At 36.8% G+C, this 15,779-nt stretch overlaps 1 protein-coding gene across 2 annotated transcripts in view; it reads right to left on the minus strand.

Annotated features, from left to right (window-relative positions):
* LOC107749087 (single-stranded DNA-binding protein 3-like) overlaps window positions 1-7,036 on the minus strand; it is an 87,973-nt gene extending 80,937 nt beyond the window's left edge. For both annotated transcript variants that reach the window (XM_016564136.1, XM_016564135.1), the window contains exon 1: window positions 6,798-7,036. In XM_016564136.1, coding sequence (XP_016419622.1) covers window positions 6,798-6,853 — 56 coding nt within the window. In that variant the 5' untranslated portion in view covers window positions 6,854-7,036. The remainder of the gene's footprint in view (window positions 1-6,797) is intronic.
* Window positions 7,037-15,779: the final 8,743 nt, after the last annotated feature.

The raw sequence follows: 15,779 nt of genomic DNA on the forward strand, positions 1-15,779 counted from the left end.
ACCTCAATACATAATCGTGTAAATATCGGGATAATTGAGACCAAAGTAGTATTTGAACATTATAATAGATTTTTAATAGACCCTATTAATCCAAACCCGTAAAAGCTTCGTTTTTCTTCGGAACACAATTTAAGATATTTTGGATGAAAACCGGGAGGCTTGTGACTGTTCTATTGACTGCCAAGTAAATTGCACTGTCAAGGTCCAGAAAAGTATGAAAGACATCGTCAGAATAGTCCATCTGCCATCAGTGGTTCAATCTGAATTTTATGAAGCGACGAGAATACTTTTTGTACGCGAAGAAAACAAAAATAACAACTTTATTCAACAATTCGTCTCCTCTGTGTCTCTCCGCATCACCATAGCGCCATTTTGGAGAATATCCGCTGGACGCAAGCAGCGTAGGCTTTTCTGTGTCAGCCGCGCTGCATGGATGAGCTGTTTTCGTTCAAATCAAAGCATAAATACACATAGAAAACGTATCCTTGTGTCGCGGCTGACACAGAATAGCGTATGCAGTTTGAGTTCAGCGGATGTTCTCCAAAATAGCGCTACGGTGATGCGGAGAGACACAGAGGAGACAAATTGTTGAATAAAGTCGTTTTTTTTTTTTTATTCGTGTACAAAAAGTATTCTCGTCGCTTCATAAAATTCAGATTGAACCACGCATGGCAGATGGACTATGCAATTTACTTGGCAGTCAATAGGACAGTCACAAGCCTCCCGGTTTTCATCCAAAATATCTTAAATTGTGTTCCAAAGACTAACGAAGCTTTTACGGGTTTGGAACGACTTGGGGGTAAGTGATTAATGACAAAATTTTCATTTTGGGGTGGAGTAACCCTTTAAAGGGATAATTCATCTACAAATGAAAATTCTGTCATTAATTACTCACCCTCATGACCCGTAAGATCTTCGTTCATCTTCGGAACACAAATTAAGATATTTTGGATGAAATCCAAGAGCGTTCTGGCCCTGTATAGACTGCAACGCAACTACCATGTTAACGTGTAAGAAAGCAGACAGAAGAAACAAGCGTAGTACTCTTGAGAACACACGCTAAAGACTGACACGGAAGAGAAGAAATTGTTGAATAAAGTCGTTATTTTTGTTTTCTTAGCACAAAAAGTATTCTCATAGATTCAAAAAATTAAGGTTGAACTGCTGATGTCACATTTACTATTTTAAATATGTCCTTACCTTTCTGGGCCTTGAATGTGGTAGTTGCGTTGCTGTCTATGCAGGGTCAAAAAGCTCCTGGATTTCATCAAAAATATCTTAATTTGTATTCCGAAAATCTACAAAGATCTTAGGGGTTTGGAACGACATGAGGGTGAGTAATTGAAGATAGAATTTTCATTTTTAAGTGAACTATCCCTTTAATAGACCCTATTAACTTTCAATAGGGCCTTTCGCACGGCTTTAGTTCCAGAACTAAATGTACAGTACTAAAGTACTGGGACGATTTTGCGGGAACTATTTCCCAGTACTATTTAAAGGGTTGCATTCGCACTAATGTGTACTAAGAAGTGACATAAGCCGGTCGACAGCGACGTCATTTGTGCGCGGCGTTCAACAACAGAAACAAAGAAAAACAACGTTAAGGTAGTTCCACAATTAGTTCTGGTACTATGAAAAGGATCCCGCGGTGCGAAAGGCCCTATTGTATGGACCAAAAAAAAAAACACACAGATCTTTTTAAATATCTTTTTTTTGGTTCCAGGGAAGAATGTCATACAGGTTTGGGGATCAATAAATGATGACAGAGGTTTCACGGTTGCCGTTGCGTCATATGATCAACCAGGTGAAAATATTAATTATAAACAATAAGTCAGTTAGAAAAACAAAGCCTACCTTTGCTCATTTAGCCACATAATTCAGGGCTTGAATTTCGGCGCGGGATTGCGAGGATTACGCATAATTCTACTGATTTCCACAGTTTCCGCGCTTGTAACGTGGGAAATTCCCGCAAATATTTCAACGTGAAAGACGCTTGCGACAGACGACGGAATGTATCATTTGCACATGCTTTTGAGTCTTACAATTTTAAACATTCAAGTGCTCAATTCAGTACTTGCGCACTCTGTGACTGTGAGACCCTTTCTGTGAGCCGCCTCACACCCAAAGCGCGCGCACAGAGACGCATCTGAGAGCACGCGCCTTATTGCGCGTAAACGGCCAAATACATACAAAAATATGTCAAGGTTCCCGTCTTGATGAGTATTCATGTAAACAGTCGATTTATACTAAACATTGTCGGTATACAGGCTATTAAGTTAATGTAAACAGTTGAGAAAGGAAACGTATGTGTAACAGTTTGATCCGTGCATGAGGTCTTAAAGAGACAGCAACCTAAATAAACCTGCTGCTGTCTGTCATTAATGTTTATTTATACATTGAAGACTAACCAGTGTTATTTTAAAGTTAAAAAGATTATCCTGTTTCTGTGGTATTTCTGTACCTGAATATTACTGTTAAACCTACCTGAAAAACTTAAAGCACAGTTAATTTTAGTTGTATCTTGTTATTGTATTTGTTTGTGCCTTTGCTTGTAATTATATTACTTACTGTTTACTTGTCTTTTTTAGTTAAAATAAATTCAATTCAGAGTTTGAAAGTTTTTTTTTAAGTATCTTCCTCACAATATAAATATGAATCAACAACATTATAAATTGTAAAACACAAATACACTGGGTGACGAAACATTTAGTTTGGATGATTGTAGTTTAAAAATATGTCTAAAAAAATACCCTAACTCCCCCCTCAAATAAAAAAAATCCCCCCCATAAGAGCCACCTAAAGGGGGAATTCCCCCCCATTTTCCAAAACGAAATTCAGGCCCTGTAATTTGACATATTGTTCATGTTTGTAACACAAACAGTGTGAGAAATTAGGCTACATGCTGAATGGAAAACATACAAGCAATAGTAATAGTGATACTTGCCCTATCAGGTACTGCTAAAAAAAAGCAATACATTCTATTTTATTTTTAAACACAACATTCAACTCCATCTGTCTTTATATGCCAGGCTCTCTCATATTCAAATGACTGAGAGCAGGTGTTAATGTATGCAAACCTGATCAGCAAAATCTAAATGGTGCGCTCTCTTCAGAGGAGCACAGGACATATAAAGAGCCATATTATGGAGATGGGGAGGGGGTGGTGGAGACCATGTCACTGGCTGGGGCCTCAGGAGCCTGCGGCATGCCGTCTTAAAGCTCAGCCTCCCTCTTCAAAAGCCCCGAAAAGAGGTCTGCTGGAGGGAATGCCCAGGGGGACGACCCCTGAGTCTCTCAGCCCCTTCCCCCTCAGTTTTTTCCAGATCTACAGTGTCCCTGTGGGAGAAAGCCCTGCCAATCGGAGGTGTTCAGAAGAGCTAAGTCCAGTGATGTTCCAGTAGTTCAGCATAGGTGGGTTTGTTTTGAGGTGAGTGAGGTAAAAAGAGCTGATGTTACGGTACAGCTGGAACATAAGGTCTTACTACAAAATAGCCTCACCATGACTCCTTGTAGCACTGTGGGGAGTCTCATGCGCACGGGGAACATTAAACACAGGTCAGGTTGCTTGGCCTACAATATAATGCCAGGTGCGAAACACTATTGTCATACCTATTTTACCCCTTACTCTCAGAGAAGGAAAAGGGCCATTAAAAGAATAGTTCACCCAAAAATTTTAAAAGTTTATCTCAAATAAAATACGCCTCAGGCTGGATGTCAAAAACATCAAGTGGCAGTGGTTTCATGTCTTGTCATCTGACATCATGATGTGAGAACTGTGGCATATATGAGATGCATAATTTCATGCATTATTTGTTTTGAAAAATTACTCACAAAAAGTTATTATATGGCTTCAGAAACACTGTTATAATTGCAAATAAAAACTTAATGAAAACTTTTCCATTAACTAAAGGTAAAAATAAAATTAGTTTTAGTTTTTGATAAATCGTTTACTAGCTTTCAAAAATAAATCTTACTGAGATGATTGTTTTATTCAGCAAGGAGTCCAAGGATAGAATAAATTGATCAAATATCAATCAGTGACAGTAAAGACTTTTATAAATGTTATATAAAAGACATAAAATATTTCTATTTCAAAAAAATTCTTAAAAAATTTTTTTTTTACCAAAATGTATCATGGTTTCCACAAAAATATTAAGCAGCACAACTAGATAACATTGATAATAATCTATCGGAAGGATAAATTACATTTTAAAATGTTAAAATTGTAAAGTTATTTTAAATTGCAATAACATTTCACAATATTACTATTTTTACTGTATTTTTTTTCCAAAAACATTAAAACAATTTTAATTACAAATTAAATAATATTAAAAATAATAACAATCCTGGACTAGACATATGCACTACTTTTATGGTGCATTTACAACCTTTTTGAAGCTTGACAGACTAGTCACTATGCCACGGACTATATGGAAAACAGGGATTGGAAATTATTCCAAATGTCCCACTGTGTGTTCCACGTAAATATTAACAGCATAATGGTTTAAAATGACATAAGGGTAAATACGTACGTTTTGGATGAATCCTCCCTTTAGAAAAGTTCGCTCAGGGACGTGACATTTTTCATTACGCATGAACCATGGTGAGGACAAATCAGATGACAGTTTATGACAGCTCCAAAGGAAAATCTCTAAAATGTATCACCAGAGATAAGCGGGTCCCCCTGTTCCACTCTCATCACAACAGAGCCCACACGGAGTCCTCACATCAAAGAAATCTGCCAAATGTATGCCTTGAGCATACCTGACATCTCGCCCGAGGCTCTCTGATAAAACCATCTTTAAACATGAATGAATCACACATAACCGTCCTACAAAGGCACCGTTAGGAAATCATGTTTTCAACTCTCCTATCAATTATTCACCCAGCACAGACGCACGAGACAAGGGAAAAGGGTGAAAATGACAAGTTCCTAAAAAGTTCTCTGACAAAAACCAAAGCGCCACATCCTCGCATCAACGCTGCCAAACTGAGAATCCTAAGCCCCTTAAAGTGTGTTGTCTAACTCTGATCCTCATCATTTTAAGTGGTCACTATCAGCACAACCTGGATTCAGTTGTTTCAACAGAATGACTGAAGCTGATCACAAGCGCAGTCTATCAGACCCAAGTAGCTATTCAAAAAAAAGTATACAGATTATGAGAACAACACTGTCTTAAACTAACCATATAGACACTTATCAGCCATTACTGAATAAGAAAATACCACTAAACGTTTTACTGCCATGAGGATATGCTGTAATTTGGGATTAGATATACATTTTTGTGTAAAGGGTTTCTGCATTTTTTGACTCATGACTTTTCAATGACCTTTCCAGTCGTTCATTATCACCACGTAAAGCTTTTAAAAAATATCATAGATATTTCAGTAATAAATATCCATTTACAGGCAACAAGCTTTGGAATGAATTACGTAAACAATTAAACTTATTAGTATACAAATGTTTTACTCCATAAAGACCGATGTCTGGTAGCTTAAACATGGCATAGCTTAAACATCCCTATTGAAATCTCTATGAGTTTGTGTGGAAACCATACTTTTAAAGTCATCTGATATTTCCAGGTTTTCAGTGCTTATGGGAACATTGTTTAAACTACACTGCCCACATATGCTAAAGCATCATAACTTGCATGTCTTGCAACTCCTGTTTTTGCACAAAATACAAACCCTGGCTTATGTATTTATAACAACAACCCTTAAAAAGTCACTAACACAAAAGGTAAGAAACTGAGAATTTATAACAACAGTAATGAGCAAGTCTGGGGGGGGGGGGGTTTAAACCAAGAAAAATCTTTTCCCGTACCCCATCTTTAAACATGAATGAATCACACATAACCGTCCTACAAAGGCACCGTTAGGAAATCATGTTTTCAACTCTCCTATCAATTATTCACCCAGCACAGACGCACGAGACAAGGGAAAAGGGTGAAAATGACAAGTTCCTAAAAAGTTCTCTGACAAAAACCAAAGCGCCACATCCTCGCATCAACGCTGCCAAACTGAGAATCCATCTGCTTCTTTGGCCAGAGACGGTGTGCTTCCAATGGTTCCGTTTTTCATAAATTGAATTTTAAAGTGCTTTAATGCTCTGCCACAAGTTGTAATTTAAAGTTTATACCAGGTGTAGAACCTCCTCACTACTGAAAATACAAACTGAACATAAATGTGAGCTCCGCTAGAATTACGTTCGCTGAGGTGCGTCATTCATTCAAGTAGTGCTGGGCGGTATGACCAAAAATTTATATCACGGTATTTTTCAAAATTATACCGGTTTCACGGTACAAGACGGTATTTTTTTTTCATGCATGACCGGGTGTTAACCATATTTTCTACTGATTGAGAGAGGAAATATCAAATCAAACTATTTCATTACATTAGTTTGTACAGCTGCTCTAACATGATTATGTGCATCAAAGATGAGATCTCGGGTCTCCTGTATGTCTCATGTACAAGAAGCATCTGAGCATCTACATGATGCATTGATCCAAGCCTTCCACAAACTCTCCATCTGCATCTGCACGGTACAATCCTTCATGTAACATCTACTACCCGAATGCATGATAAAGTTGCTCCAAAGCAAGCACAAGTAGCATGCATAAGGAAAAACACAGCAAAACAGCTAGACGAACACTGCACAATCACACCGCACAGAATCTGCAAAGAAACTACTTAGTAAAGTGTTAGAGTCGCCGATAGCCGTCTCGTGCAAAGCAGCGCAGGCATCAGAGAACGTGCAGGTTTTTGCTTTATATGTGACAATGAACAAATTCACTTACTTCTCTCTGGCTTGATTATCGGATGGAACGACAGCTCCTTTCCCTTTGGCGTACATGGTGGACTCTGTTTGAAGACTTTTAACCTACTCAACACCTGTCAAAGGAAGCGGCCAGGAAAACGGTCTATCTCCATAGCTACCCGCTTAGTGTTTTCCTCCCTTTTCGTACATCCCCAGCATTGGCCACAAATCAGGCACAGTTTCTGCTGGGGGAACTTGAAACAGTCTACTGGTGAATTTTTTTTTTAATCGCTGTTCCAGGACTATGCTCAGCCTCCCCCTGCTGCGGAGAAAAGGGGGGGCTCCTTAAAGGGGAATGCACGCTCTAATCGTTGGATCGTTGTACTGTCTAGACCTGTGTAAATCAAGCAACAAACTTAACTGAAAATTACTGTTACTGGATATTAATATTTATATTCTCAGTAAAATAAAAAAATAATAATTGTGAAAATGTTTCAGCAATAAATATATTTGTTTATCAAAAGAAGACACCAGACCAAGGTTACAAGAGTACCATCTCATGTTGGGCTTGAAACTAACGTGCATATGATTTGTTTTTCAATTATATTTATTTGTAATGTTTGAAGAGACCTGTGTAAATCAAGCAACAAACTTAAATGAAAATTACTGTTACTGGATATTAATATTTATATTCTCAGTAAAATAAAAAAATAATTGTGAAAATGTTTCAGCAATAAATATATTTGTTTATCAAAAGAAGACACCAGACCAAGGTTACAAGAGTACCATCTCATGTTGGGCTTGAAACTAACGTGCATATGATTTGTTTTTCAATTATATTTATTTGTAATGTTTGAAGAAGCAAGGTTATGACCATTTTTCCATTATTTTTCATTTAATTTAATTTAATTTATTTATTTATTTTGTTGTTGTTTTTGTTTCTCGGAAATTCAATTTTAAAGACCACAAAATATCAGTTTTTAGTCTGTCTGTTGCTTACTTTTTAGCAAAAATACACATTTAAAGTTTTATTTTTAATTCTTGTACTACCGATTTATGTCTAATTAAATGGTTTCTAAAATTAAAATTTCCCTCACCCCAAAACTCTCTGTCTTGAAAGTAGCAAATCGTAGTTCTTGGCTGTGATATAACTAAAGTCTATCGGCTCTTTAAATAAAAAGGAAACACAAGGGAACCCTTTAAAGTCTGCATAAAATAAATATCTAGTTTGTAAATGCATTTTATAGGTCTTACTGTGTGTTTTTTAACCTCATATCGTCAAAATGTTATAACTTGATCTTCTGTTGAAATGACACTTCTGTCTGGTGACATATGCCAAACTTCTCCAATCATTTAGCTTGAATCCCACATTTCTCATTTCAAAGGCCCAAACTTCCTGTTTCAGTCGGAAATACATTAACACAGGAAAAAATGTGCTCATCAAGCAAATGCACTGGATATTTAAACACGCAGGTAATAATAACTGATCACTTTTGTTTAGATTGTTAAACATTACTAGACAGAGCTCATTCCCAGGCTTTACACCACCATTTGATTCATAAAAATGAATTGAGTCAAAATATTATGCTATATTATTTTACTGGCAAAATTTTATTAATTTAAATAAACCATTTTCTCCTCCACACACATTTATTTTTATTCATACATTTATTCCAAGTGCTATACCTTTATTCGGAACAGATCAATGTTGAAAAAGTGTCAGGCTCTGATTTACAGCATGTATAAGGTGCATTATGATACTAGGTCAACAAGGACACCAGTGGAGGCCTGACCACATCGTCTCCATTACACAAGTGGTGTTTACCCAGAATGTTCCTCCACACTTTCCAGCCTCCTTCTGTGGTTCATGAGTCATGTTTATGGCAATAGCTCCGGCAACATCATGTAAATACCAATACATGTAAGCCAGGCAACATGTTGGATAATGTACCATACCTGTTACAAATGAGTCACTCGCTTCATCTGAATATAAGTAGAGTCGCGACTGATTGTTAAGTGTCTCTTTAAGAGTTAAGAGCGGGATGCCGAAGCCGTGGTGATGTTTTCATGCTATTTTTTTATTGTGGGAAAGGCAGAGCCATTGCACAGCTGACTACATGTTTGTTAGAGTTTGCCTCATTCAGAGAGCGGAAAAAAATCATGTTGTTGACTATAAGAAAGAGGGCAAGGGAGAGAGATGGAGGGGGAAAGAAAGAGAAAGGAAAAGATATAAAGATAGAGAGGTGGAGGGTAAGGTGAAGATAGAGGGAACGCAAAAGAAGGAGGGCGAGGGAGATGGAGAGAGGGACTTGGTGAGACACTCTGAGAATAGCAAATACCTGCGGTCTCCACCTCTGCAGCACTGCCACAACAACCAGACCCAAAACATCCAACATTTAAAAATTCAAGCAAAATATTATCTTCATCTATTCTTGAATGCTTTAGATTAAAAAATCTGAAATGAGCGTCTATATGAGGATGAGTATTTCAGCCTGAAATAGCATGTAAAATGGAGTTCTGTTCCTAATCATGCTATGTTATAAGTATAAACAGACACACCCAGTTAAATGGCAATCAGGGGTGCAATTGCATTTTTGACGCAACATTCACTGTTGACCACTGAGAAAGTGCCTCTGCTTATGAATTGCTTGGGGGTAAAGGCAGATCGTGCAGAAGTGACTGTGGAAAAACGTTGCGCTGTGAACCAGTGTGGTGAATGGCTGCATGGAAATACACCAAACCTCAGAAGCTCAGTATTGTAGTATGCTAAACCGTGGCAAAGTCACTGGGAATGAGAGTTCAAAATGCCTGATAGTACGCTATGTTGCTCAGTCTATCTTATTCTCTAGGATTCCTTGTATGTATGTACCAAGGCGTTTGTGTTTGACTGGTTAGCGTGGGCAGGTAAGCCCCTGCTGGTAGATGCAGGAACTACACCATTCTGCTGGGAAAATGTGCCTTTATCCACTGATGGCCTTTCAGAAGAAGCCACGTAGCCTATTCTGACTAAATGTTTTGTTTATCACAAATATATGTATTTGTATGTTATTTAAGGAACACACTAGTGCTAAAAAAGTTTTTGAAAGAAGTCACTTATGCTCACCAAGGCTGCATTTATTTGATTAAAAACAGGAATATTGTGAAACATTATTACAATGGAAAATAACCATGTTCTAGTTTAATATATTTTAAAATGAAATGTATTCCTGTGATGGAAAAGCTGAGTTTTCAGCATCATTACTCCAGTCTTCAGTGTCACATGATCCTTCAGAAATCATTCTAATATGCTGATTTGCTGCTCAAGTAACAACTCTTATTATCAGTGTTGAAAACAGTTGTGTGGATTAATATTTTAAAAGATTCATGATTCTTTAATGAACAGAAAGTTAATTTAACAGCATTTATTTGACTGAAATCTTTGTAACATTGTGAATGTCTTTACTGTCACTTTTGATCAATTTAACGTGCTGAATAAAAGTATTAATTATTTTTTTTAAATACTGACCCCAAACTTTTAAACGATATCATCACAGGTCATGATAGTTACAAATGAAAGGATTGGGACTGTGCATTCTTTTGGTACCGTCTGCCAATCAAAAGCTCCAGAGTAATTAGTCACATGGCATTTATGGTTCAGATGACTGGCTTAGTAATGAGTCCAGAACTAAATGCCCAGCAAAGATTGTGATGCACCAGTGAGCAACTGCCATTGAGATTAATATGAATGCTAATGGATAGCTTTCTCCAGGTGTTATTATAAGCCTTCATAGGGATTTGTTCATACTCATAAGTAAAGAAGATAATACCACACAAACACGCAGACCTGATTTCTGTCTCATCACCCAATCCACACAATTCTCCCTCCAGCACAGACATGTTGTCTCACTTTTAAAGTGAAAAATGACTCAATATGAATCTAATGATCAATGTTAACACCATTTTTGGGAATACGTCATTTGCTTATGAGTCTGCTGTAATGCACTGTTGCAGTCAATAAACAGGAACATTATTTCCCCCTTTTCCCGTGTAAACATCCCTGCCACAAGATACATGGAAGTGAGGTGGGCAGGCCACATACTTCACAATGTAATCAGCAACTGAATCCTGTACGTGTTCACTGAGCTAAATGCTACAACACCAGAGATGCGGATGAGCTCAGAGTGGTTTATGTAAATATTATTTTGTCTTCCTGATGTGTAAAATAAGTGATGACTCTTACATAAATGCTACAGTTTCCATCCCAATTATTATTATGAACATTCCTTCCTAAATCTCTACAATGTACGATAACGATTAAACTAGAATGGTATTGCTTGAAGAAGGACATAGCATGTGTTACATGTCGAACTATGTAATATAGAAAATGTATCTGAGATAATGAGTTGCATGTATATGACAATTAATAATATGTGCATATGGACCCAGGTTAGTAACAAAAAGTCACTGGTGGTGTCAATGAAACTTAAAGACATCTTCAAATAGTTGAAAATAACAAACCAAATTTAATATGCAAATAGTTTGCAGCTCTAATCTGCAAAATCTGACTGTAAGCATTATAAAAAAAAAAATGGTGAAGAAAATTTTTTAACAAATTGCTAGTAAATTTCACAAACAATTACACAGAGCCAGCATGTAACACATTGAATTAAACATGAAATTTTGAAGCAGAAAGACTGAAATAGTCTTTTCTCATAAAAAAAAACATACTACAATAATCTGTTTTATTTACAAATAAAAATCTTTTTTAAGAGTGCCAGGCATGAAGATATTAGGATATTATAAACATTAACATGATTTTCTGTAAAGCTGTTCTGAAAAAAATGTGTATTGTAAAAAAAGCTAAACAAATAAAAGAAGACCAGTCACAATGAAGTATGCAAATATTAAGATGACATCATTGACACAGTTAAATTTAGTGTAAGTTAATGAGAGATTTTTACAATATGTAATCTTACATTTCGTAAAAATTATAAAGTTTCCAAAACCCCAAACTTGAGTACACTTTAAGTAAACTTAAAGGGACAGTTCACCCAAAAATGAAAATCCTGTCATCATTTACTCACCTTCCAAACCTACATTACTTTCTTTCTTCTGTGGAACATAAAAGAATATGAACTATCCCTTTAACACTGAAATTATGAGTGTGTAATGTTTTGGAGTTCAGAAGAGGTATTCATATAAGTTCACTTCAGGTTAAAGATTTAGAATAACCCCCGACCAGAAAGTTTGAGAATTATCAAATACACTGCCTTGGAAGCACTGTAATGAAGACAATTAAGAATTAAAACTAAATGTACCCTGAAGATATAATGCTAAGCTGCACAAAGTGGTTTCAGTGCTCTGTGAAATGTGCCTCATTTTTGACATCCGCAGTGTGGGCACTGTTGCCAGATTCTCGTCACGACGGTTGTGCATAATGTGTTTGTGGTTTCCATATTGAATTGGATTGGTAGGGGTAGCCTTCGAGAAAAGGATCTCATTATTAGTGCCAGCGAGAAATCTTCCTTGCTCTCGGTTGCGTGATGTGGGTGTTGGAGGAGTAGGAGGGGAGACGAATGTTTGAGTGTGTGTGTGTGTGTGTGTGTGTGTATGTGTGTGTGCGCTTGAGAAAGAGAAAAGGGGAGAAAGAGACTTGAAGTGAGCTAGACAAGAAAGCTATCACATTGTGAACTAGGGATGCAGTACTGTAGCATACAGTGTGTATTGTGATAGATGATACTAGAGACAGTAGCTCAGATTCAAAAACTATAGTGAGCTGCCACACTGCGTACTGCCTACTTAGGTGGCTTCTAATGCAGCATACTAACCATCTTAGAGCCTCATAAGTGAATTATTTGGAGCACTATGCATAAAATGCAATTCAAAACAACACATGGGAGACCAGACTCCGATGACAACAGTAGAGTTTGATGCTAGCATGTTGCCAAGTTATCAATTAAATACACTAGTAAGCATAAAAATACATTGCACCAGTAATCCATTGTTTGTTAGAGTATTTGAAACACTACTTTCTAATACTGAATGAAGTACATTTATAAGCAAGAACTGAATTTGAAATAGCATATTACTCTTACTATTTCTGACATACAAATTCTATCACCTTCATGTCGTTCCAAACCCATAAGACCTACGTTCATCTTCGGAACACAAATTAAGATATTTTTGATGAAATCCGAGCGCTTTCTGACCCTCCATAGACAGCAACACTACTATAACGTTCAAGGCCCAGAATGGTAGTAAGGACATTGTTAAAATAGTCTGCGTTGAAGACTGACATGGAAAAGAAGAAATTGTTGAATAAAGACGTTATTTTTGTTTTCTTTGTACACAAAAATATTCTTGTAGCTTCATTAAATTGCAGTTGAACCACTGATGTGGTTACTTACTACCTTTCTATGCAGCGTCTGAAAGCTCTCGGATTTTATCAAAAATATCTTAATTTGTGTTCCGAAGATGAACGAAGGTCTTACGGGTTTGGAACGACATGAGGGTGAGTAATTAATGACAGAATTTTCATTTTAGGGTGAACTATTTAAACTTTAAAAAGACATAAAAAGGAGTAGTATGCTAGTAGGCTATGTTATTCTGAATTTAGCCAATATTTCCAACCTGATATCATGAAAGTGCGTATATCTTATATTTTTGTATGTATATGTATATTTTATTATGTATATTTTTATTTGGCGTACTATTTATATGCAGAACTTGGGGGGTGTGGGGTAGGTGCATATTATATGTACGCCAAAACTGTGTATCATATGCACGCCAAGACATTGCGTATCATATGCACGTGAAAACGGCGTATTATATTCATGCCAAACACGTGCATATCATATGCACGGCAAAGTCAATTTCTGCATATAAATAGCACGCCAAAACCGAAAATCATGCTAATCATGCTATTTTTTCATGAGACCAGTCTCATATTTCTCACGACATCTACTATCTTATATTGATTTTTTCGCTGAGCTCATTGCAATGCATTATGGGACTAAATTCACAATGTGGATATATGCCATGTGGCCAAAATAAGATATCATAGTAGGCAGCAGCACAATTAAATACACTGTTTAACTAAAAATAAAACTCTGAGTATCAGTTACTCACGTTCAATCCATTCCAAACAGATATGAATTTATTTCTTTTATGGATCACTAACAATATTTTTAGGATTCTAAGTTTTGCTGCTGTTACTGTTGTTTTGGAGCCCATTGACTTTCACTATATGAACAAAAATGGTCCAAACACCCTTCAAAATATCCTCTATTGTGATTCACAAAAGAACGACAGTCAGACTAGTTTGGAACAACATGAGGGTTAGTAAATGATCTCAAAATTTAATTTTCTTTAAATCTGAACAATCCCTTTAAAATGCTGCTTCAGTAGGAAGATGACTAAGGAGTATAAGTGAGCCAGTGGTATTTTAATATCCTTAAAAAACTATCATAGGTTTTATTAATGTATTATTTTTTAGATTTTAATGATTATTTTTAGATATTCAATTTTCATTTTAGTCCAACTTTTATTAATTTTATTGTGCTTTTGTTATTTATTTATTTATTTATGTTTTTTAATATGCCTATATAGTTTTTATTAGTTTTCAAAATTAAAAAAAAAAATATATATATATATATATATTTTTTTTTAGTAAACTATAATAAACCAGAAAAGAGCTACACAATAACGCTAGCATATTGTGAACTGGCCGTACCATATTGCAGCATGTGTGTATATATGTGCTATATAAAGATTTTGATAAATGACACCAGATATAGTTTACGTGTGTGCATGTATGCATGCATGCATGCAAATGTGTGCTTATTTGCATGTGTACGTACTTCTGCATTCTAAAGAGTGTGCTAGCGGTCCAATAAGTATCGTTCGTGTATGTCTGGTGAGGGCAATCCAGATCACAACAACCCCAGCTGAGGTTGAGGAGAGGTGGGGGTTATAACAGGGAAACGTGACCTACAAACCCCTTACGCAAACACACAGACACACACTCCCAGTATCTCATTAACATAACTCACATATGTGTATACGACAAATAAGCGGCAGTGACTTGAGACGGGGAGAGGATGGAGAGCTATTTACGTCGCCCTCTTTGTTTATTTTAATCTGCTGCGCTCATCCCGTGCTGCCTATTCAGCGAGTCTGTTTTCATTTGCCTATCAGCAGATGCCCTTTTCTTGATTTATAATGCTCACGGCATCACCTCGCCGACTCAGGAGGGAAATATTTAATTAAACTGAGATGGGTGGGCCTCTTGTGCTGCTCTCAGGGGCCAAGGGCAGCGGGCCTCGTGGGGGTTTTCTCACTGATGGTGCTATGAGCAGGTAACAGAACCTGAGAAACTAGCTTAACGTGACGGAAGCCAGTTGTTAAGGATCTCTAAGGATATATAATGATGCCTAAACTACATCTCTCTGCTTTTTATTCCATGGCAGAGTTTTCGCTGTCTGGAAAACCTGATTAAAATATGCAGAATTTCATGGTTTGGATGAATTATTACTGTTCTGAAGTCTACAGAAAAGTGAGTTCCCAGAATGTGGTCTCAAAGAGAATGCGGTGTGAGTGAGTGAATGTGTGTGTGTGTGTTATGCAGCTGGTGGTATTTCTCTCCGTCATTTCCCTCTCAGTGCATTTGCGTTAGTAGCAGCCGGGCTCAGGACAGCCATTAATCACAGGATAAAATGATAGATGTTCTTCATAGAATAAGTGGATGCACCGTGCATGCAGAAATAACCTGCTGTGCTGGCTCAAGGAGGACACACAAACATTTTATCTCTATCCAGCTTTTTCTGTGCACACACATACACACCACAATAATACACTGTTTTGCACAAAACATCTAAAGCACACAAACAACCAAAACATTCTCATAACCCACCCTTTGCAGAGTCTATTTAGCTTTCTTCTAGAAAAAAAAAAGAAAAGAAAGAGAAAAGATAAAATTGTGTGTCTGTCTGTTTAAGAACTGTCCTGGCAAAACAGATATTTAAATATATTCCACAATACAAAA

Source organism: Sinocyclocheilus rhinocerous, unplaced genomic scaffold, assembly GCF_001515625.1.
Source record: "Sinocyclocheilus rhinocerous isolate Xijiao unplaced genomic scaffold, SAMN03320098_v1.1 scaffold919, whole genome shotgun sequence".
Classification (NCBI taxonomy): Eukaryota; Metazoa; Chordata; class Actinopteri; order Cypriniformes; family Cyprinidae; genus Sinocyclocheilus; species Sinocyclocheilus rhinocerous.